Genomic DNA, 22,843 nt, shown 5'->3' with positions numbered 1-22,843 from the left:
ATATGTTCCAGTTCATCAAATCTAGATCATATTTTCAATAGAATATTTTTATTTGTTCCAGAATGTTTATTTCAAAATGTTTTTTCTTAAAACATTTTATTTTGTTCTCAAAACAATTATTGTTTCTTAATTCAGAATACTTTTTCTTAGAACATCTTCATTTGTTTTGGGAACACTTCATTTTGTTATGTTCCATAATACTTTTTCATTTTGTTTTGAGAACATTTCATTTTTGTTCTCGGAACAATCTACATTTTTTTAGTGTTTCTTTTGTTCAAAATAATTTTTCCATGGAATATTTTATATGTTCCAAAATAATTGTTTGAAACATTCTGAATTGTTTGTAACATTTTGAAATGTTTGCTAAAGTTTTCTAGGACCGAGGTATTCAGAAATCGGAACATTATGAAATGTTCTACCTATTTTGAATAATGGGAAGCTATTTGAAATGTTTGGAACATTCTAAAAACTAGATTTTTTGAAATTTTTGGAACATTCTGAAATGTTCTCTGCATTATGTAAACATTCTAAACAAATATGTAATTCTTGAAACATTCTAAAGTGTTTGGTAAACATTTGGTGGGAAATTTTTGCTAAACAGTTTTGCGGAATACTCTGAAAATGTTTTTCAAACAAACCTGAAATGACTCAGAAACTCAGACTATTATGAAATGTTTACTAACATTTCTAAATGTTTACTCAATGAAAGATTAGAAGTTGACTCTTTGGCAGAAAAATTTAATCCATGGACGAGTAGTAATGGTTGAAGAAAAAGAGAGCGACTACATCATGGGTTTGTTTGTGATACTCATATCTGGGTGATAGGCAGGCATGCGTACAGTTAATGTGGGGTGTCTATTCATAGCTCGTGCAACTAGTTGTTATACCATCGCACAAGTCCGTCAGAGTTAAAATATTCCAGAGATGTAAATTGTTTCAGAACAAAATAAAATGTTCTGAAACAAAATAAAAATTTCTGAAAAATAGAAATTATTCCGAAACTAAATAAAATGGTCCGAAACAAGATAAAAATTATTCTCAAGATATAAATTTTTTAGAACAAATAAAAATGTTTTTTAAAAAATATCATTAAAATATAATTAAGTGTGGTCTAGTTTTGAAGATCTCATCGTAAAAAACACAACGGTGCAATCGAAATGTAATTTGGATAACCCGTTTGTAAGATAAAACATTTTTTTAGTTTGAAGTACAGGGGAATCAAGACACGTGAGCTGCCGCACCCGCCTCTACGACCCGGATAATGGGTGAAGAAAAAAACCAAGAAAAAACAAACAAAGAAAAAAGAAAGAAAGGAAGGAAATTAATTAGTGTTTAGATTTCACGCACCTTAATAGGCCTCCAATCCGCACGCTACCCCCCGCGCGGCGCGCCGGCGCGTGGGCGGCACGCATGCCCGTCCGGCAGTTTTTTTTTTTGCGGCTCCCGTCCGTCTGGTTCTGCGACGCAAACAGAACTAATCACATAAAGCGATAAATATAGACTCCCCCGGAGCCCCCCGGATATTCCACGCTCCGCCTTGGCACACTACTGGTTGATTGCATGATGCTTTTGTTTGTGCTGGATATCTTTGTCAAGTTGGAGACATATATGCATGCATAGGATGAGTTGACGTGTAAAAATGAACTTGTGCAAAACTCATGCGATTTTTTCATGTTCGACCGGCATTAGTCTAGAGCATGGTTAATAATTTAGCGAGCCGCATACTAGCTGCATGTAACATATAGTCATCTAATAGGCCGCTCATATATAATAATTGGCTATTGATGTATACTACACTATTAATATATGGCCCACCTAATTGTCACACTAACTATTATTTGTTGGCTGTAAGCTTGCAGCTCTTCTTCTCTTATCTCTTCCCCCACTTTAGCACCAGTTCACATGGCACCTCCTTCAGTCAGCTTATATCACTTTATTACACTTGATCTTTAATAGCAAGAATGTTTTGCTGCCTCGGCACAACAATAAGAGCACCCGCAAAGGTAGAGTAAGCTTGCTCTCTATAAACATGTCCACCTCATCTATAGATATCATAATAGACAATCCATCCAACAATCTTGCTGTTGACACAGGTTACAAGTTTTGTGGGACCCACACTATTTTATTGATCCAAGGCCACCCTCTCACCCGCGCCAGGTTCTTTTGGTGGGAAAACCGCGCTCGTGGACCCACTTGTATCGAATCCCGTGTTGTAGAGGGTCGCTGGACCTGGCGACAGTTTTTCTCTGTTTCTCCTTCTCTCTGTCCGACGTGGATCGCTATAGAGAGCTCATATCGACCCATAAGACTATCTCCAACAAGGACACCCAAAAACAAGACATATTTCACGTTTTAGCTAGTGCTACAGTTCACAAGTCTCTCATCCCAAAATCTTCCTTCTCCAACAAGGGCACCCATTCCACCCAGCCAAGCGCTGCGCCCGTGGGCCCCCCTCATCTTGGGCTGGAGAGAGAGGACGGAGGCGGATTGCGTCGTGGAGAGAGAGACTCATTTTTGCGTCCCCCCTCGGCTGGTAGGCAAAATGGGTGGCCAGTTTGCGTCGTCCGTTGGAGTCCATTTTCAGCAGGCAAAAGCACTGTGTGTGACCCATTTTGGGTTTGGGTCTTCCTTTGCATGAGCTGTTGAAGATAGTCTTAGCCATGCCCTAATGCGCTGTGACGTTGTACCGTCTGGTCCCACTTCGAACTAAATTCTTTTCTTGTGCCTAAATTAGTGATAGCACATCCTTTTCATGGGCCAATATCCTCTCCACAAAATCTTGTCATTCAAGGCACCTACGTATACTTGCTGCATATGTGCTGTTCCTGTTAGATATGTTTTGTTCCCCAAGAATATAATATATCTACAGGAACAGCATATATATATGCAGCAAGCATGAAGTATGAAGTTATTTGGGTGTTCGAAACTAAATACCAGCGGATTCTGCAACGGATCGGGAGACGTGGTTTTCGAGCTCCGTGGCGTACATGCCAATGAAATCGACAGCTACTCATTGGTGTTGATTAAGCTGGGTGATCATGCATGGTGCCCGTGTGCATTTCTAGACAGGTCTTCCGGTTCGCCATCCCGCCCTACTCATCTTCAATTATTTGATGAATTCCATGGCGCGATGATTCGCGGTGCCATCCCAGCTAGAGCATTGGCCTTGTTTGGCAGCGCGCTAGGATCCTAGCGCTAGAGGAGAATCTCTCCCGCATGAAGGCCTGAATGAAGTCTATTTGCAAAATCTTTTTAGGGATGGGTGTAACTTTTCGCGACGAATCTAATGACAGTAATTAATTGTTGATTAGCTACAGTGATGCTACAGTAACCATCCTCTAATCGCGCGGTCAAAGACCTCATTAGATTCTTCAGAGTCACTAGCGCGGGGGTTCTGAAGTTGGTTTTATAAACTGACTTTGTTTGACACCGTAATTAACGGTCAAAGTTGTTACTATTCACTAGCGCTACCAAACCAAACAAGGCCATTATCACGCAGTGGTGCGTGGCCACCAACACAACACGTCTCTAATTGACTTGCGTCGCACGCGCGCGCGTCTCCCCTCGATCAGGGGAAGCGTGTCTCTAATCTGCGACGCGATCGAGACCGTCGTGTTTGGTTTTATTGGCGTGGCGCTGGACGACGTCGTTGTTACGGCCACTGGCAAGACTGTAACCGCTGCTGTGCTCGGGAGCGGGCTTGCCAGTTGCCACCGTGCTCTGCGCGGAGGCAAGCCAACAGGTGGATCATGGATCGGCGGCGAAAAAGTGGCAGAGCAAAGCGCGAGGACGAGGAAGGAAGGAAGGAACGAAGCGCATAGGCATCAGCCAGGGAAAGCTACACGTAACCTCCCATACATAACACGGCAACTCCCCCGGCTCCGCCCTTGATCGATCCCTTCCTTCCGTCCGTCCGTCCAGGCGTCCACCCGCCACGCGTGTCGCACCATGGCGTCCACGCCACGGACGCCAGCGCCGGACAGGCCGCCGCCGCCCGTGCCCGCGCCCGCTCCGCCGCCGCCTGTGGAGACGCCCCCGCCGCCGTCGCCCTCGTCGCAGGCGGGGGACGAGTACCACACGCCGCGGCCGTCGCTCGACGCGTCGCCGCGGGAGGCGCCCGGCTTCCTCCGCGACGGGAGGGGAGGGGCGCGGGGGGCTGGGGCCTCGAGGAGCCTGCCGCTCCACGCGTCGCCGCCGCGGGAGGAGGCCGGTTTACTGCCCAGCGACGGGAGGGGGGAAGCGGGGGCGCCCGCCAAGAGCCCGCAGCTCTCGCCAGTGCGCCTCCCCACGCCGCACCTCCTGCCGCCGCCGGCCTCCCCATCCTCCGGACAGAACGGGCCGGAAGCGGCCGCGGCGCCGGCGCGGCCGCATGTCCGGCTGGCGACGGGGCTCGTCCGGACGCCGTCGCAGGGGTCGCTCGCGACCAAGTCCCCGTCCCCGTCGCCCACGCCGCCGTCGCCGCTGACCCCCGCGCCCGCGGGCAGCAAGAGCGGCCACGGCACGCCCAAGCAGCGCGCGGAGGCCTGCAAGCCGCTGCCGTCGCCCGCGGTGCCGCCATTCGACCGCGCCGAGGAGGCCGACACGTCGCCTCTGCGCCTCGGCAAGGCGCACCTCGATCATCCACCAGCACCAGCACCAGCACCAGCACGCGGCGTCGGCGGCGGCGGAGAACGGGGGCGCGATGCCTCCCGACGTGGCGGCCGTGGCCGCGGTCGGGGACCGGAGGGCGCTGTCCGTGACGCTGCGGCTGGCCACGGCGGTGCTCAGCCTCGCGGCCTTCTCGGTCATCGCCAGCGCCCGGACGTCCGGCTGGGCCGGCGACTCCTACGCCCGCCACCAGCAGTACAGGTCAGTCATCGCCACTTGCTCACACGTTTCGTCTCGCCCCGGTTTCCTTTTGCCGGTTTCGTCGGACGTGTCCGGTTTCTGACGGTTACAGGAGTTGTTGCTCGCACAAGAACATTTCCTCTTTTCTTTTTTTTAAAAGAAAAAAAGAGAGAAAAGACTCTAGATCTTGAATGCAATGCACCCATACCAATCGAGCAATTGGGTAATGATTTTGAATATTTTAGAAGTATCTACCTAACATACTACTAGGTAGAGTTCAAGTTCGTAGCCTGTCCATTCAGACGTTTCCCTGCTTCCATTTTCTTAAGCTAAATAAAATTACATTCCTGCTGTTGGCAAACCCATGGCAGGTACGCCGTCGCGGTGAACGTGATCGTCTGCGCCTACTCGATCGCGCAATCGCTCGGCGAGATCCGCCGCCTGATGGCGCCCAGGTTCATATTCCGGAGCATGTCGAGCTACTACTGCAGCCTGTTCCTGGACCAGGCAAGTTGCAGTGCGGCCCCATCCATTCTCCAACTCAAAAGTCTGAAACTGCTTGTGTGCAAGAACTCATCTGTTGAGGCTACGCCGCAGGTTCTGGCGTACCTCCTGATGTCGGCGTCGTCGGCGGCCGCGTCGCGCAACGACCTGTGGGTGTCGAGGTTCGGCACGGACGCCTTCAACAGGAAGATCAGCAGCGCCCTGTGGCTGTCGTTCATCGGCTTCCTGATGCTCGCTCTCAACGCACTCATCTCCACGGCCAACCTCTTCAGCATGGTCTGATCGGCGGAGTTTGTGGTACTGGACCATCAGAAATTCAGAATACGCCTGATCAATGGCTAATAGAATGCTGAAGCTTTTTTTTGCGCAAAAAATGACATTATATTTGAGGTAGTATCTTCTATGTAGAATAATGGTGATCGAGCTACGCATGTCAGACAATACGTCATTGCGCTCTGTTGCAACTCTGCGGCATGTCTTCTTGATGCAGAGTACTTAGTAGCTATGAAATGGTAGTCTGCCTCTGCTACAGGGGGCTTGTACTGAACCAGCCAAGAACAGAGATCCCGATCACAAAACTTCTGAAGAACCTAAATGGCTAAATCATCTTCTAGTACGTAGCATACACCACAAGTTCGTACTAGGCAATTCATGAGGCCTCGATCTCCACCTGGTTCACTCTGCTCAACCAGATGGAGTGCAGGATCATGTGGAAGAGGTCGTACTTGACGGGCCTGGCGTGCCACAGGAAGTGCCGCTGCAGCCGCTTGACGCAATCGTGCATCCTGACGTACCTCCGGAGCGGGATCCCCTGCAGGATCCGCTTCAGGTCCGGTATGTCCTTCTCGGCGACCACCACCGAGAAGGCGCTCCAGTCCAGCACCTCGCTCAGGGGCAGCACGAAGTTGTCGGCGATGATCACCGGCACGCACTCGTAGTACAGGGCCTCCACGATCCGGGGGCTGTTCACCTCGTACCCCATGGGGCACAGGCAGAAGCGGCTGTTCTTCATGTGCTGGATGTAGCTCATCCGCCGGGACACCCGGCTCGGCAGCAGGCTGTACACCCGCATCTCGTCGTCCCGCCGGCCGCCCCAGTGCCTGAGGAGCTCCGGCCGGACCCTGCCGTGCACGTTGCCGGCGAAGAAGGCCAGGATGCCCCGCCGGGAGACCGGCAGCCCGCCGACGTACCGGAGGGGCCGCCGCGGCGTCCGGATGGTCGTCTCCGGCAGGGAGACGTCCTTCCCCGGGGTGAAGATCCCCTCCGAGCTATCGGCGTTGCACAGCGCCTTGATGGTGTTCCTGCGGAGGTCGCGGTGCGCTGTCGTCGTGTAAGGTCCCTGCAACAACAATCACATTCAGACATTCAGTGGGTGTCCGTTCTTGCTTGAGCTTGATCGAATTCTAGCTAGTTAGTGTACTCATGAAGAGAGCAGAGCTTTGCTTACCCAGTCGTGGCAGGCGACGAGGAAATGGTCGGCTCCTCTGGTGCGATTCCAGAAGGGGTACTTGATGGCGAGGCCCCTGACGAAGTTCCTCAGGTACACGGACAGCGGCCTGAGGTCGTGGGAGTCGGGCACGTAGCGCGTGAGCCTCAGCTGCTGGGAGCTGTAGGGCAGGTAGAAGAGGTGCGCCCTGGTGGCGTCGGCGACGACGTGCCGCCGGCTCTCCGTGAGGAGCTTCATGAACCAGCCCTCGGAGGCGTAGATGCCGCTCAGCGGAGGCGTGTGGAAGATGGGCCTCCGGCCGTCCTGGTAAATGTAAACTTTGAGTATCCGTTCCATCAGTTCATAGCTCCTGGATGATGATCACATTGGCTACGATTATGATGCGTGTAGGTGTAGTCAATGCACGGGATGCATACAAATGCACAGAAATTTAAAGTTCAAGATATGTTTAGTTTTTTTTCTGAAAAAAACGGCAACACGACATGATCAAAGGCAGGCTATCACGGCGAGATCATGTTTCTCACTCTGAGCCGATTGTGCAGGGAAACATGCCAAAACGCGCGCAAAAAAACTTGGAAACTCCTCCGTTCATGGAGGAAGGAAGGGAAGGCGCAACGCGTGTGCATCAACAATTGCTTGGATGCCATGACTCCATGAGAACCGGTGGTTACCTCTTGAACTGGGAGACGTTCTTGAACAGAGGCGCGTACAGGTCAGGGTCGTCGAGCACCGGCTCGGCGTCGCGTATCTCCTTCTTGGCGTAGCGCAGCGCCTCCTCCGGCGCCATCCTCCAGTACGACGGCTGACCACACGGGCGAACGGGTTCAGACCACACACACACACACACTATGAGCGAGGAAACCGACGGCTCGGAGCACGCTAGCTCCGTCTCACCTCTCGCCTTCGACGCCTCACGGCGGGCGGGGACGGCGGAGGAGGGGGCGGCGTGGCGGGTGCACGAGGTGCTGACAAGTGCGGCGGCGGATGGTTCGCCACCGACAGTTGTCCGGTGAAGTCGGTCCTTGTGGTGGCGGACGCACTGGGCGAGGAGGGCAGGGAGAAGGTGAGCAGCGCCGTGGCCGCGCCCGCGGCGAGGAGGAACGCGAGCGCCGCGGCGCGGCAGCAGCAGGCGGAGAGCGTCGTCGTCGTCGTCGTCGCCATCGTCGCGCCGCGGTGGCGGGGCCGGCGGCGGGGAGGCCCGGCGTGGGAAGCGGCCGAGGGCGCGGCGGCGGAGGGGGCCGGGGCCGCGAGGTGCGGAGGTGGCCGCATCGCATCGGTGGGAAGCAGAGGAGGAGAAGCAGATAGACGGGCGGGCGGCGAGGAGGGAAGCGCGCGCGGGCGCACGCGTGGTGGTGTTTATTAGCTTACGCAAGCTTTTGTTGCCACAAAATTATTAGCTTACACCCGCGCTTTTTCAGGTACACCATTTTACCTTGGTTCTAGGATGGAAACGGTAAGAAAATAAAAAATAGATATTCAAGATATTCGAGTTCGTTTCTACACGTACCCAATCTGTTTCCATCCCGAAACGTTTCATCCTTTTCATTCCTTTTTCCATATATATGCCATGCTCCAAGTTTACATCTCCAGCATGAATAGAAATATTTTCCTACAGCTGCCAAGAAAATTCGGATGTCATGTATTAGTACACTCGTAATCTATATTTATTATACTATAAAAGTTAAAACAATTGAATACAATGATCACCAAAACTAACCTACTCATACCTCTCACAAAATACTCCTGGTGGCCCACATGTAAGGGCATTTGTTTGACAGCACTCGTTGGCAGACCGAAAAAATCGATAGCTCCGGAATGATTCCGCCGCATCGAAAAAAGTTTTGTCACCCGCTTCTTTTTTACCCGCCCGCTGTACCCGCTCGAGCCTTCCGCTCCTCGTCCCGTACTTCACGGATTGCATTTCTTTCTTGAGGCTATTCCCCTGAAGCCATTATAAAAGTTCTCAATTCCATCTATACCACTAAAAAAATTCGAGCTCCTACCCAACCACTAGCCCAATTTTCTCTAGACTTCCATGCCATTGCTGTCCAACTCCGTCACGTTGACTGTCGGTCAGACTCGTTTTGAACTATCAGAGGAAGAGAAAGTGCTCGTTTTACCCCTCCTCACAGAAACAGCGACGACGGCGTGCGTGCGTGTCGCGGCCGCACCCCTGCTTCTCCCTCTCGCGGCGGCACCCTGCCCCTCCCTCTCGCGCCAGGACTGCAACTTGCCGGCCGGAGGAGCTGCTCGCCCCCACCTGCCTCGTCGGCCGGAGCAGTAGGACGCCCACGCCCGATTCGCTGGCCGGAGCTACGCGCCCCCGCCCGCCTCGCAGGCCGGAGCTGGAGCTCGCCCTGCCCGCCTCGCCGCCGGAGCTGCAGCTCCCCCCACCCGCTCGCCGGTCGGAGCTGCAGATAGCAGAGCTTCATGGCGCAGTGCGGGGCACCGGCAGGGGCGGGCGACGGCGAGGGCAACGTCGCGGCGGACCCGTTCCTGGCGGCGGTGGCGGAGCAGAGTGGGTCGCCCGGCAAGCGGCGGGGCAGAGTGGCGCAGCGGCGTGCGGCGTGTCGCGGCCGCGGACCCGCCCCGTGCGTGCGTGTCGCGGCAGTGTGCGGGCCCCGCGTCGCCTTGCCACCGGCGCAGGGGAGAGAGAGAGAGACGGCCGGGCCCCTGCTGGCCGGAGGGAGGCGGCCGAACGCAGCACCTAGGTAAGCTCCGCCGCGGGCCGCCTCCGAATGGCTCCAATCCATGGCTCCCCAGCCACGGCCGCCGGCAAGCGCGCCATGCCCCCTGAAGGGGATTCCCCTGCCGCCGCCGCTATGGGGTCGATGATGGAGCAGGAGCCGCTGACGGCGGGATGTGCCGAGGCCGGCGACCTCGTCCTGGTGGCGGACTGTGGTGCGGAGGTCAACGTTGTCGATCCCGACCCCCGCGCGGCCCACGACGCGGAGCCTGCCCTGGAGGCCTCGAAGACGTCGTGGCCGACCTTGGCCCCGGACCTGACGATGAGCATGTCGCAGAGCGAGGTCTTGGCGCGGAGCTCCTCGTGGGAGAGGCCGTAGGAGCAGTCGACGTTGGCGAACTCGCGCAGCAGCGCGAGCCCACTGGCGCCGAGCTTCTCGGCGACGAGCACCATGGGCTTCCCCAGGACGGCCCCGGAGGCCGGCGCCTCGGGGGAAGCGGTAGATGCTGCGGGCGCCGACGCCGCGAGGGGCACGGGGAGGCGCGCGCGCTGGGCGTGGGCATGGGCCTACGCGGGGTGGGGGCAGGTGGAGGAAGGCGGGCGCGAGGGCGCCGCGCGGGGACGGGGACGGGGCGAGGAAGAAGACCGATATGAGGGGCAAAAGAGACATTTTAAGCTTTCGTTAGCTGCCGTTCCATCAAAATCTAACGGCAGTGGCACGTAAGTCCAAACAAAATTAGGTTGATGACTGGTTGGTTGGGAGCGAGAACTTTTTTTAGTGGCATGAATGGAATTAGAAATTTTTTTAATGGCTTGTAGGGAATTGCCCTCTTCTTTCTTTCCTGCGTCGCCTCGCCTCGCCTCCCTCGCAATCCACCGCTTCCATTCTCCTCCGCATCCGCGACGCCATCTGCGCTGCGAGGACGAGGGGAGGAGGGGTAGGAGACGCTACAGCCCGCCGCCCTCCCCGTCGTGCCGCCGCCGCCGCCGCCGCCTTCCCTTTGCGATGCCGCAGCGCGCGAGCCGATCCGCACCGCCGCCATCTCGTCGTCCGGCCATCTCCACCTCCTCTCGACATTCTCCCCCTTGCGCCGCCGCCACCCTCCCCTCGCACCACCGCATTGCCCACCCTTCCTGCCATCCCTCCCAACCATCGCGGACCAAGATCCGGCGGGACGGGCGCACGGCCAGCGGCTCGCGGTGGCCTGCGGGGCCAGCAACTGCGGCAGGAGGGCGAGGCCCGCGCGGATCTCGGCGCCCTGCGACCTCAAGCTGTGGCCGCGGTCTCCCGTCCCCGCTTGAGCATGCTGTGAAGGCCTTCAAGTCAACGCGGCCGGGCACGTGGATCTCCCGCAATTGACAACAAGCAAGCAACGACGGTCAGCGACCGCTACACCCGGCGGCGGACATATGCTGGTAGCGGCAGGGCCTCACCACAAGGGATGCGAAGCGGCTGGTGCGCCTTGCCGGACCGATGGCGGCAAGCTAGAGATTTCAGTGCTTTCAATTTGGTAATACAAATCTAACACTGGAAATTTCAGAAACCGCATACTTTGCTCAAGCTATTTACCTTTTATTGTTCAACTTGGCAGCCTCAACACTGCTGATTGATATTTTTTTCCTCTTCCCTGCAGGGCGTTCGGTTCATCTCTGCCAATAGCATGAGATTCCAATCATCATCACATGGTACGTGATAGGATTCCTAATTTTTCTAGAACTTCAGCACTTGATTAGTCCCTTTAATTATTCAGTCAGTTCATGTCTTTCGAGAGCCCAATGTGCCCGACGTTGTAGTAAATGACTAATGCATGATCAATTAGGTGGTGGTGACTGCCAATACGTCAGTACTGACCAGGACATTTGGATGCCTCTTGTTTATCACTCTGTTCGGCTTTCTCTCACACCACACAGGACATTTGGATGCATGAACAATTTATTGATGTTGAATTTGGCAACAACTTCTTGATGGTCACTGGAGTGCTTGAAAATCGTGATAGAAGTGCAACAAATCATCACATTTACATTCAGTTTACGTTATTTTATATTTTGCAATTTCTAACTCACCAAAACTCACCAAGGATCATGTCAGACTGCTTTGAAGAGCTGTGATTGGACAAACATCAGATAGATTGAACATGACACATCCTTGGATACGAAACCTTGAACTTGCTATATAATTTTTTATCATTTAATTGATGCAGATTTTCGTTTACCGGGGCTTCCATTCCAAGCTTATCACACTTCTTCCGACCTTCCAGCACCACTCGCCGCCAATGCGGAAGGATGCCGCCGAAAAGAATGGAACGCTGCTTCGCTCTGCTGGATGCGTTGGATCCAACCGTTAATCTACTATCTAATTTTTCATAATTCTATGCATTGGTATGAGTTCGTTTATTAGTTTATATTAGATAGTTTCGATTGCTATGAAATTAATCAATATTTTTCATTTTTAGTAGTCATTTGATACAATCCAGTTATTTTTAAATAATTTTTTTAAACACGTGCCTGTGGCACGTGCACCTCCACTAGTACAATTATACAAGTGCCATGTGCACACAGCACACTAAAAACGCACCCTACTGTTTGGGTCGACTAAAACTAAAGTTCAGCACCTGGTAAAGTTTAGCCCTGTACTAAAGTTTAGTGGCTAAACTTTTAGCACATACCTGCTTGGATCGTGACTAAAGTTTAGTTACATAAGTGAGAAAAGCCCTAAAGTTTAGACACTATTTTGAAGTTTGGCAAAAGTTTGGCCAATCCTTTCTCGTTTGGATAAGCATAAGCTACTGCTAAAGTTTAACACTTTAATCTATTAGCACTTGGATCCAAACGGAACCTTAAAACAAAGCACACTAGTGTATGAATAGCGATGCCACATCGATAACTCTTGTATATACCGCACATATTGAGTTTGGCAAAAGTTTAGCCACTCCTTTCCCATTTGGATGAGCTACCGCTAAAGTTTAACTTTAATCTATTAGCACTTGGATCCAAACGGAACCTTAAAACAAAGCACACTAGTGTATGAATAGCGATGCCACATCGATAACTCTTGTATATACCGCACATATTGCCTGACAGCATGCCATGTCTGGAAGGTGCCATGGACAAAGTCATAGCGAGCACCAATCAACTTGAGCGATCCGTTGGTTAACTTGTCCTTGACAAATGGGTAGGTCTTCAGATTTCTAAGGGATAAATTGACAGCCTCCTGCACAAGCATTCAGACATACAAAATTTGCTACATTAGTGTCTAGTCTGATGGTAAACAACTAGTAGCTGGTGTGCCGAGAAATTTCAGTAACTGTGATTAACGGTGAGAAATAAATCAGCAAAGCAAAGAACTGAAAATCATTTTTTAATAAACTCACAATTTCCAACATGGTGCATTTCTCATCAAAAGACAATATGGCATGTTCTCGCTCCACCTTCTTCTTGATAGCCAGACCGATCTTCACCCAATTGTCAATGAAGTGGCTAAGAGATCAAATGAACAGAGGAAAAATTATTAGAACAAAAGATACAATGTTATTGATGCATATATATAAATTAGTACTGTACGAACTGCTTGAATCAAGTTTTAATTATATCATTTACTTGGACCTATTTGTAATATACAGCTATACCTGTTTTATTTGTACCAGTAATGCTGGAGACAGATCAATTTGGAGCAAGATTAAGATGATTACTTACTAGGTGTGAGGTCTGTCTTCCTGCAGAGAGAGGAGTTCCCTAATTCCACCGCAGCAACTGTGACCAATCACCACAATGCACTTAACCTGCAAAATTCGTGCATCAACTAGTCCTTTGAATGGTCAGAAGAAATTGTGTTTCTGATAATTTGTAGAAGGCAAGGTTTTGCCAGACAATAGCATAGCTCCCAATATTGTTGAATTCTAAAATTATTCTGTTCCTCTGGACAAATTACAGTGAGTTAAGAAAACACACAGAGGTCTACTAAACATAGGGATTCTAAATAAAATGAAATGAACCTAGAACCACCAACACGTGATAAACAATATTTATCTCATTAAAACATGCTAACAATTAGAGAGGACTGCAGCAGCATCCTATTGTGCAAATAGTTATTTTGACTGTCCATATGTGCTATTTGTTTTTTTTTTACAGTTCAATGAAAGTTGTCCGCAAACTTATGATGGATGTTCGGTAAGAAGCATGCTATAAGAGGGGGGCGTTCACCTTGAGAATGGTAACAGCAAACTCAATGGCCGACGCAACACTAGAGTGCATATTCTGTGGTCAGACATGAACGTGCAAGTCAGTTGACTTATAATATATATACCTTCAAATGTGCAGGACAAAATTATTATTTCACGAAATTAAAATGTGAAAAATATTCTCCACAAGCATGAATCTGATCGTAGGCCGGAACCAGGCTGGCAATGTTACGGACAGTAAAGGCCTCTCCTGGTTTCAGGTCGAGGGTTACTGATGGGCATACACGAGAGTCAGAGCACGCAAACACCATGTACTGCAAGCAAGAACAGATTAACCGTTAAGCCAGAGAAAGAAAAACGCCCTTGGTATTATAGAAGTGCAGTTTTTCCTGAATAGAGCACAGCACAAAATCAAAGAGACCAAAGTGGAATTATTCATGTCTACTCCTGCCTAATATATTCAGAAAATCAATCAAAGTTGTTTATGGTGTCCTCCAGACAATACCAAAAGAACGACAATAAGCTAGTGCAGTCCTCCTAAGTTGACAACAATAAATCATATGAACTGTGAACTAACCTAAGAACACAGCTAAGTGTACATGTAAAGATAAGCATGATAGGAGCTCGAAGAGAAAAGACCCAATTACCTCATCCAACAGATATAGCACACGCGTACTTGTGTTGTGTACTTATAACTTCTAGAGACACACCACAAACTGCCCCAAATACCAATTTCTTTTTAACTGAAGAATTGCAGAATGATTGTTGTTTTTGAGTTTTCATGCAGCGCCAAATGATGAGATTTCCTAAATGGTCATTGCTGTACACATTTTGTGTTCAAACAGTGATAGAGGCATGAGACCATAAGCTTGGTTTCTAGAACATAATCTAACTTCTTCAAGAAATTTTTATAGGACGACGAGCAGTGTGGGTTGATCAACCAACATGTCGAAGTAGTAGTAGCAGACTATTCACATCCACCAAACAAGCTGTTCCATTCTTTTTTATATAAAAAAGAGTTAAAGTCCTATTTGCAAGACTACTATTGAGCTTAACAGTCTAGATACACACTTTTACATTAGCGCATCGTAAAATATACTCGAACAAATATACTTGAACGACCGGATCGGATTTTCCCAGGTATCAATCTGAGGGCACATACCTTCGGGGACTGGGCAGACTTGAGCGGCCCGAACAGCATGGGGTTTTTGCTGCCAACAGCCACCAAATCAGAAGAACGAACTGAATCAGGACCAAACTGAATCTAGACGCAGAATTCGTCGAGCATCAGAGCATACTCACTCATAGATGGTCTTCTTAAACGTCCTGAACCCAGCCCTCAATCTGTCCGCGGCGCCCAACCCCTGCAGAGCACGCAGCAGCAGCCGTCAGCCACAAGGGGGAAGGGTAACAGCACAATGCCGGCGCGCGACAAGAGAATCGCAAACTGGCCTCGCTGTAGGTGACCATCTGGGGCGGGTGGTGTTGGCCGGCAGCGCTCGATCCGCCGACGATGAGCGGCTCCCGGGCCGGGCTCATCGGGTTCTCCCGCGGCGGCTTGTGGGCGAGGAAGCAGCAGCAGCATCCCCCCATCGCCGATCGCCCTCGCGAGCTGCTCGAGGAGGGAGAGATCGATGGAGAGGTGGGCGCCCGTGGGTCGTTGCCTCTGTCTTGATTTTGCCGGCGGGCCGCAGGGGAGGGGAAGAGGAAGAGGGTTTTTGCAGTTTCGCTCGGGATGAAACCGAATTTGGGCAGGCTTGGAATCTCGGGTGCTTTGCTTATCCTGTTCGCCTCAATTTGGAAACCATTAGCCCGACAGGATTTGATTTAGGTTCCGTTGGATTTGAACTGCGAAAGCACAGAAAGGTGAAAGAGCTCAGTTAGGATCATCACGTGGGCCCCGCCGCTGCTTTAAATCGGGGCAATGAGACGGCCAACTTTTAGGCCGGCCATAGTCGTAGCTCGTGGTTGGCTCGGGTTCACCGGAGGCGTCTACGCGTCTTTTGTGCGAGATTTGGCAAAACAATCAAAGAAATTTTTCTTCCTCCCACCATCCTCCGCCCCACCTCCTCGTTCTCCGTCCTCGACAGAGCTCGCTGTCTGCCCACCACCTACCACCATCTTCGATCTTCTTTTTGCCTCCGCTGCTGGCCGAACCACCATCACCGTCGGACGCCGTTTCCGCCAACCTCCTCCTTTAGAGCTAGTGGTCATTGAAGCTCAGAAAACCGAAACCCTAACCTCCGCCACCTCGACCACCGCTCCTACCATTGGTGACCTTGCCGTCACCCTCCCTCCCTCCCTCCCTCCATTGCTGGCGGACATTCCACCCCCTCCCCTAACTCGCACTTTTGCGATAGAATCGCATGCAGTAACACACATGATGAATAGAAATTCCTAGTTCACCACCATACGAGAACGAGTTAAGGACCATTGGTGAGGGTTCTTTTCAAAACCAAAAATATTTTTATCTAATTTCTAGTTTATTTTAATCGATTTCATACTTAGTGTTTTAAATTAATACTCTTCCATACATATGAAGTCATAGTAAAATAAACCCTCTTAAAAAAATGTCTTCCTTTTTTCATTATTGTTTCTTGCATATGAACAGACCCTATATATTATAATTAATACTCTTTTCTGTTTTAAATTGTAGATTGTTTTGATTTTCTAGATATAAGTTTTTCTTATGTATTTGAACATAGCATATATCCATTTGCATAGCATATATCAGATGCCGTGCATCAAGGTCAAAATGATCTATAACTTTTTAGAGTTGCTCTAAGTCATTTTAAGTTTGATCCATTTTGTACAGAAAAACAACTTGATGATGCATCTATGCACCAAATATGTACATTACGAAATATATATTCTAAGGGCAATTTATATAGACCTAACGATACTAATTTGGTATTGTAAATAGTAGTGCTCTTTTTTGTAAGTTTAATCAAGCTTAAAATAGTTTGACTCAAGAAAACTCTAAAAATTGATTTTGTTCTTTATGGAGGGAGTACTTCCTTTCAACTATAAAATAAGATGAGAAAACCAGGCAATGCTGCAGCTCATCACTGGCCAAGCCAACAAGTGCAGAGTGTGCCCTGACCTGTGTGTTGACTTTCTAGCGGGACTTAAAACCGTCTTTTTCGCTGGCAGAAAGCCTTTCATTCAGCAACACACATTTCCACACCCACAGCGGCCACAGGTTTGCACGGTAGTTGCTTTAATCAATTTTTTTCACAATAATAACTTGTTGGAATAGTTGACCACTTAGGGGGCAAACAGGCTTGCAGTTCACTTTCGTTTTTTAAATTTTCCAGATTTTCTACATATGTATGATGTTGTTTAATTTTCAATGTTCTCCAAACAAAAAAAAACCAACAGTAAGATACTATTTTAGGACAAATGATATTCAATGCAGCAGGAATGAAATGTTGGCAGCTAGTACATCCAGAGGAAACATGGGACTTGATTACTAGTGCGCCCAAGAACACGTCATGGCAAAGCGAGAAGACTGGGACCCCCCCCCCCCCCCCCCCCCAAAAAAAAATTATGCTCTCAACTTCATGCAGCCCACTTTCAATGTTCTGTCTTAATTATAAATAAGATAACACGTCATGACAGTTCTTTTCCTTCAGAGGATATGCAGCATTGAGAAAAGCCATCAGCATTTTTTCAGAAAGAGACAGAAAGATGGAGAACAGCAAAGAGGTAGCATAAAAAGGTAAACCCTTTCTCTCTTCATGATAATATGAATGAAAAGAGCTGATGTCTTTTGACCACACGTCGATCAAATTATGCATCATATATTACAAAAAAAAGAACTCCGCGACAAAAAATTGTATTGCTTATTACAGTTCACAAAAGAGCAATCCGGTATGTGTGTATAGGGGCAAATTAGTAGTACTGCTCCACGCAGTCAGACGTATCGATCGGGAGCACATATGTATGGTGTAGCCGTACGTGATTAAACAGCTAGCCTGGTTGGCCACTCATGGATCCCAGGTCTCGAACTTGCCGGAGACGAAGTCGTAGTGGCCGCCGACCAGCTTGAGGGTCCCCTTCTCCAGCCCTTCCTTGACGAACGGGTAGGTCTTGAGGTTCTCAAGGGACAAGTTGACGGCCTCCTGCAAGGTAAAGTATTCAGAGCGAGGTCCAACAACAGCCACTCCATGGGCAAACCTTCCCCCCCCCCCCCCCCCCCCTTGGAGCTCATCTTCGTCTCCGAGATGATGATCCAAGACCGAGAAGTCTTCAATTTCAGAGCATACCTTTTCCAACGCGGAGCATTGGTCCTCGAAGGGGGCTGAGGCGTGGTCGGCCTGCACCTTTGTCTTCGCGGGGGCGCCGATCCTGACCCATTCCTCGACGAAGTGGCTGGACAGGCGATCAAACGACGGCAGAGAACATGCTCGATCAGGTCAAACAGTATATAATAAACCAGTTTCGACGACGCTGTCGTCAGTTGTCTGAATCTTTCAGACAGATTTCTTACAACTTGTCGGGCTCGCCGTCCTGGAGCGAGAGGAGCGCCTTGATCCCGCCGCAGCGGCTGTGGCCGATGACCACGATGACCTCCACCTTGAGCGCGCAGACGGCATACTCGATGGCGGACCCGACGCCGGCGTACCGGGTCTGCAAGCAGAACGTGAGCGGTCTCGAGCCGACGACGATGCTGGCCAGCGGCGGCGACATGCTGCAAGAACTACCAGCCGTGCCCGTGCGCGCGTACCTTGTCGTAGGGTGGGACCATGCTGGCGATGTTGCGGACAGCGAAGGCCTCGCCGGGCTGCAGGCCCAGGGTCACCGACGGGCACACGCGGGAGTCGGAGCAGGCGAACACCATGTACTGCACACAACCATGAATGGCATTGTACAGTCAGCAGCGGGGTTGCAGATCCTCTGACCCTGACGGCCATTGCTCTCAGCCTCTCCCTAGCTTGGCTACTTCCTCCCAAAGGGTCAAGCAGGGCGATATAGGAACAGTAACATGAGGTTCCATTCAAAAAAAAAAAGTGACATGAGGGTTGCCTTTTCGTGCGTGCCTCCGCATCAGTAGTGTGGTAAAAATGGAGGTCATAAGACATACAAATATTGACCTTATACTCCTCCATACTCGAAAAGAAAGTCGTTTTAGACAACATTTGAGTTAAATATTGAGAATATAAATTATGAATAATTTTTAAGTTCTGGAGTTTCAAAATACAAATTCTGTATAAATAGATTTATCTTGAAAAATACTTTTATAAAAATATAAATATATCAGTTTACGATAAATATTTTTATAAAAATAAGAAGTCAAAGCTAAGTTTTGGAAATCGTGTTACTGTCCAAAACGACTTTCTTTTCGAATATAAAGGGAGTACAATGTGTCAGCACCCTCAAGCCCGGTCCTAAACACAAAAGGGTAAAGGTCGCTCTAAGCCTTAAGGTCCGGTCTCATACAACTAAAAAATGAAAAGAAAAAAACTGAACGGAGGGGTACATGGCACGAGAGATGGAGGATTTGGAGTTTTTTTTTATTTTATTTTCAGAGCGGGGCTCGGGTAAGATCTCACTCGGTCTCATACGTAAGTCAGCCGATTTTAACATACAGTAGGACCCATCTATAAGGCCAGATCGGCCATATACATTCCTGATGCCCTAGTTTATTTGCGAGTGACGACAAGGTGAACCGTGGCTAGAAAAATGTATGGAATCTTTAGTTCGAGGCTTCGAGCAACTAGCAGGATTCGACATTTCCGACTATATATATGTTTTAGAGTCCCCATCAAACTCTGTTTGTTTGAAGAATCCCATCAAACTCTGTTTCTTTTAAGAGTCCCATCAGACTATGTCGTTATGACATATAAAGATTATTACAGAGGAAAACAAGATATTCCTCCCATCACATCATGTCTAATCAGGATTATACATGTCTAATTAGAATTAGTTTAGGCCAGAATTCTCAAACTTTGACCCTTAATCTTCCATTAAAAACTGTATAAATCAACGATGTAAAACTGATTTTACTAAGTCCACCATGAAAAACATTTCAGTAATATACAACTCTCCAAATAATATATCTCGAAATACTTGCCAAAGTAAGGTTATGAAAGATTGTGTGTCGAAACCAGGTGAGCCAGAGATATGCAAATTTCTATCTAACTAGACATTTATACCCGTGCGTTGCTACAGACAGAGTTGATATAATTATTGGATATGTATAGTTATCGGTTTGTTAATTTGTAGGGATCTACGTGATCAAATCGTGGACGAAGGGCTAGTCCGATACGCATGTGGGTTGGACTAAGATTCACCTATCAATGACACAAGACGGACCAAATAAAAAATTTAGGTGGAAATTTTACTCGTTATATATATATATATATATATATATATATATATATATATATATATATATATATATATATATATATATATATATAGAGAGAGAGAGAGAGAGAGAGAAAGAGTTACGTGTGGACCCATATTATATTTGATTTCTATCCAATATCTTTTTTTTTCCTGAATGATGGTCTATCTAATATCTATAGGTGATGTACATATTATCTAGTGCCGGCCGTTCTTAACTCCCTGTAGCTGCTGTATTTCTGAACTTGTTTTTCCTCATTTGGTCAACTCTGACCTCGATCAAATGCTGGGCGGCGTTGAACGCGGACAGGGGGCCGCTAGATCAACGGCAGGGTTGGGTTGGGGGCAAATGGGGACCCCGATGTGCTATCTAGTACTGGGAAACGGTTGTTTGTAGGTCAGGTGTTGCCCTCAAGATATTCAGTAATGCAGAAACTGGCCAAAAATTTTGGTGGTGAACAAGAATGCAACTATGCAAGATATACTCCCTCTATTTCAAATTATAAGTCATTCCAAAAATCTTGGAGATTTAAAAATTTTCAAATTTGACTAAATACATATAACAAAATAATAACATTTATGGTACCAATTAAGTACCATTACACTCTTTGTTAGCTATATTTTCATAGTATATTTATTTGATTTCATAAATTTTTGTATTTCTCTCTATAATTTTAGTCAAACTTTGAGATAGTTTGACTCTTCAAGATTCTTGAAATAACTTATAATTTGGAACAAGGGAGTATTTGTTTACTCCATTCTACAAGGATGATGCATGATCGGACGGCATGATGAGAGTGCATACCTTGGGGGACTGGTGGGCCTTGAGCGGCTCGTACACCTCCGGCTTCTTGCTGCCGATCGACAGGAGACGGGTCGTCAAATGGTCAGCTCACTTCACATCTTCATCATATCGAGCAGGAGGCACTAGTTCAATCAGAAAACAGAGAGTAGTATAGCTTGGATCACTTACTCGTAGACATCGGCCTTGAACTGCTCGAACCCGGCCTTCAAGCGCTCGACGGCATCCGCCATGGCGTCCTGCAAGAGCCACAGATCATGTCGTCAACACAGCTGTGCCGTCCGTCCACAGCAAGATCACCGGATGCGTCATGCAAATTTCTCAGGGAGAGAGGGGGGAGTCATGCGAATTGTGTGCGACGAGTCTAGAAAGGAAAAGAAGATGGATGGAAGCATGGAGCATGGAGGAGGAGGGGGCTGACCTTTGGGCTGTAGAGGAGAGCAGGTGGGGCGAGCTGTGGAAGGATTGACGAAGACTGTGGAAGGCTTTGCTTCGCTGTAGAGCTGCCCCGTCCATGCCTCCATGGGGGACCTTTTTTATAGGAGGGGGGAGGCACGGGAAGCAGCGGCTCGCCTTCTTTTCCTGCCCCCCTCCGCTCCCCGGCCCGGTCGTGCACGGATGGACGCGCGCGCGGGGAACGGCGAACCAGTCCAGAACAAGACGTGTCATCATGCCGGACAAACCAGGTACACCACTAACCCACCGAGCTTCCAAAGGTCCATCCTTCAGGCCGCCGTCGCCTTGACCTCCGGCTGGCCGGGCAGGCGTACTTGCCGCCGGGGCTGGGGTGCCGTCCGGCCGGCCGCGGGGAAACGAGGACGACGATGGGGGCTGGAGCCGGATGGGCTGAACGCCGCGGTGGACACGGCTCACGACGCGTGCCGGCCTGCCGGTTGGCGGAGCTGGAGAGGACGAGGGCGCGCGGTGGACCGGTGCTAAGTTCCAAGAGGTAAATACTTTACTTTTCTTTAACTGAATCCATCGACCCGTCCTCCGACGCGAGTTAGTAATTCGAAGAACATAAGCATTAAAAATTCAGAAAAAAAATTATATCTCCTAACTGATCATCAAAATTACCTCACCCCCTTCTCATTTCTCAAATATTCTAGCACGTGTGTGTGTGTGTGTGTGTGTGTGTGTGTGTTATCCGTAGTACAATTTATTAGCTGGAAATTAATCTATACACTCTTCATCGTCGTTCATAGTTATCTTGCATGGCATCTGGGTTTGACATTTGTCTAAGTAAATTCTTAGTTTGGGCCATGTGTTTAACATGGAAATCGGTGCTATCATAGCTTCCTGCATATACAGGGGTGGATCCAACCCATTTGGTGCTGTTACTTGATAGCAATGGATTTTTAAAATCGAAGGCTCAAGTTATCTTGATATTATAGAAAATCATATTGTAAATTTGACATTAGTGGACATCAATTGCTTCTTTATTCTAGATTACCACCTACTCCCTCCTTCCTCGTTTATAAGGCACGGTGGAACATGGCACGGTCTTCCAAACAATACTTTGACCATTTATTTGTCATATATTATATCACTTATGATTATAAATTTATAATCATTGTAAACTATATTTGATGACGAATCCAATCATATAAAATTTACATTATAAAAATTAAAAATTAATAGTTAAATTATTGGTCAAAGATATAAATGTTTGAATCTTGATATGCGTGTGCGCCTTATAAACGAGGAAGGAGGGAGTACTATGTAGTTATGTATACATGACCTAAATGGTAAGTCGGTAACACACATCATACATGTATACCTTAAGTTAGCATCTTTTTTATATTAATAATAACATAAATTAATAAGTTAGAATCATTTATTGGTGTGTATTAGGAGTATGTAGGTAATCCAGAAGGCGATTTAGGGATTATTTTGGGTTGTCTCTAATAATAGCACATATGGATAATTTTTATAGAGATTTAGGATGTTACTTTAGATTATATATTTTTTATAATACAATGGCAGCGATGGGCTACTTCTTATGCATGTCCATGAAGCATACAACCAAGAAAATATTGTAATGAAAC

At 48.6% G+C, this 22,843-nt stretch overlaps 4 protein-coding genes and 1 pseudogene across 4 annotated transcripts; 2 read left to right on the top strand and 3 right to left on the bottom strand.

The window, feature by feature from the left end:
• The first annotated feature begins 3,645 nt into the window (after positions 1 to 3,645).
• Positions 3,646 to 5,920, top strand: LOC120675633 (annotated as a pseudogene).
• Positions 5,688 to 8,086, bottom strand: LOC120675632 (probable glycosyltransferase At5g03795). Its single transcript, XM_039956837.1, has 4 exons — positions 7,673 to 8,086; positions 7,450 to 7,580; positions 6,779 to 7,127; positions 5,688 to 6,670 (listed from the first exon to the last, which is right to left on the bottom strand). Exons 1-4 carry the CDS (start codon positions 8,045 to 8,047, stop codon positions 5,981 to 5,983), a joined length of 1,545 nt encoding a protein of 514 aa, XP_039812771.1. The 5' UTR covers positions 8,048 to 8,086; the 3' UTR covers positions 5,688 to 5,980.
• Positions 8,087 to 10,287: 2,201 nt separating this feature from the next.
• LOC120672752 lies at positions 10,288 to 13,407 on the top strand. Its single transcript, XM_039953320.1, has 4 exons — positions 10,288 to 10,975; positions 11,099 to 11,150; positions 11,666 to 11,843; positions 13,109 to 13,407. The coding sequence occupies exons 1-4, from the start codon at positions 10,907 to 10,909 to the stop codon at positions 13,158 to 13,160; spliced, it is 351 nt and encodes a 116-aa protein (XP_039809254.1). The 5' UTR covers positions 10,288 to 10,906; the 3' UTR covers positions 13,161 to 13,407.
• LOC120672753 (carbonic anhydrase, chloroplastic-like) lies at positions 12,255 to 15,595 on the bottom strand. Its single transcript, XM_039953321.1, has 8 exons — positions 15,095 to 15,595; positions 14,945 to 15,006; positions 14,805 to 14,853; positions 13,845 to 13,956; positions 13,665 to 13,723; positions 13,158 to 13,243; positions 12,836 to 12,941; positions 12,255 to 12,675 (listed from the first exon to the last, which is right to left on the bottom strand). Exons 1-8 carry the CDS (start codon positions 15,233 to 15,235, stop codon positions 12,442 to 12,444), a joined length of 849 nt encoding a protein of 282 aa, XP_039809255.1. The 5' UTR covers positions 15,236 to 15,595; the 3' UTR covers positions 12,255 to 12,441.
• A 1,754-nt stretch (positions 15,596 to 17,349) lies between these two features.
• Positions 17,350 to 21,892, bottom strand: LOC120672751 (carbonic anhydrase, chloroplastic-like). Its single transcript, XM_039953319.1, has 7 exons — positions 21,217 to 21,892; positions 20,967 to 21,034; positions 20,799 to 20,847; positions 18,372 to 18,488; positions 18,135 to 18,274; positions 17,911 to 18,016; positions 17,350 to 17,766 (listed from the first exon to the last, which is right to left on the bottom strand). The coding sequence occupies exons 2-7, from the start codon at positions 21,026 to 21,028 to the stop codon at positions 17,632 to 17,634; spliced, it is 609 nt and encodes a 202-aa protein (XP_039809253.1). The 5' UTR covers positions 21,029 to 21,034; positions 21,217 to 21,892; the 3' UTR covers positions 17,350 to 17,631.
• Positions 21,893 to 22,843: the final 951 nt, after the last annotated feature.

Source organism: Panicum virgatum, chromosome 5N (genome assembly GCF_016808335.1).
Source record: "Panicum virgatum strain AP13 chromosome 5N, P.virgatum_v5, whole genome shotgun sequence".
NCBI classification, from domain to species: domain Eukaryota; kingdom Viridiplantae; phylum Streptophyta; class Magnoliopsida; order Poales; family Poaceae; genus Panicum; species Panicum virgatum.
Note: the sequence above shows the minus strand (reverse complement) of the source record. Positions and strands in the feature narration are given on the sequence as shown.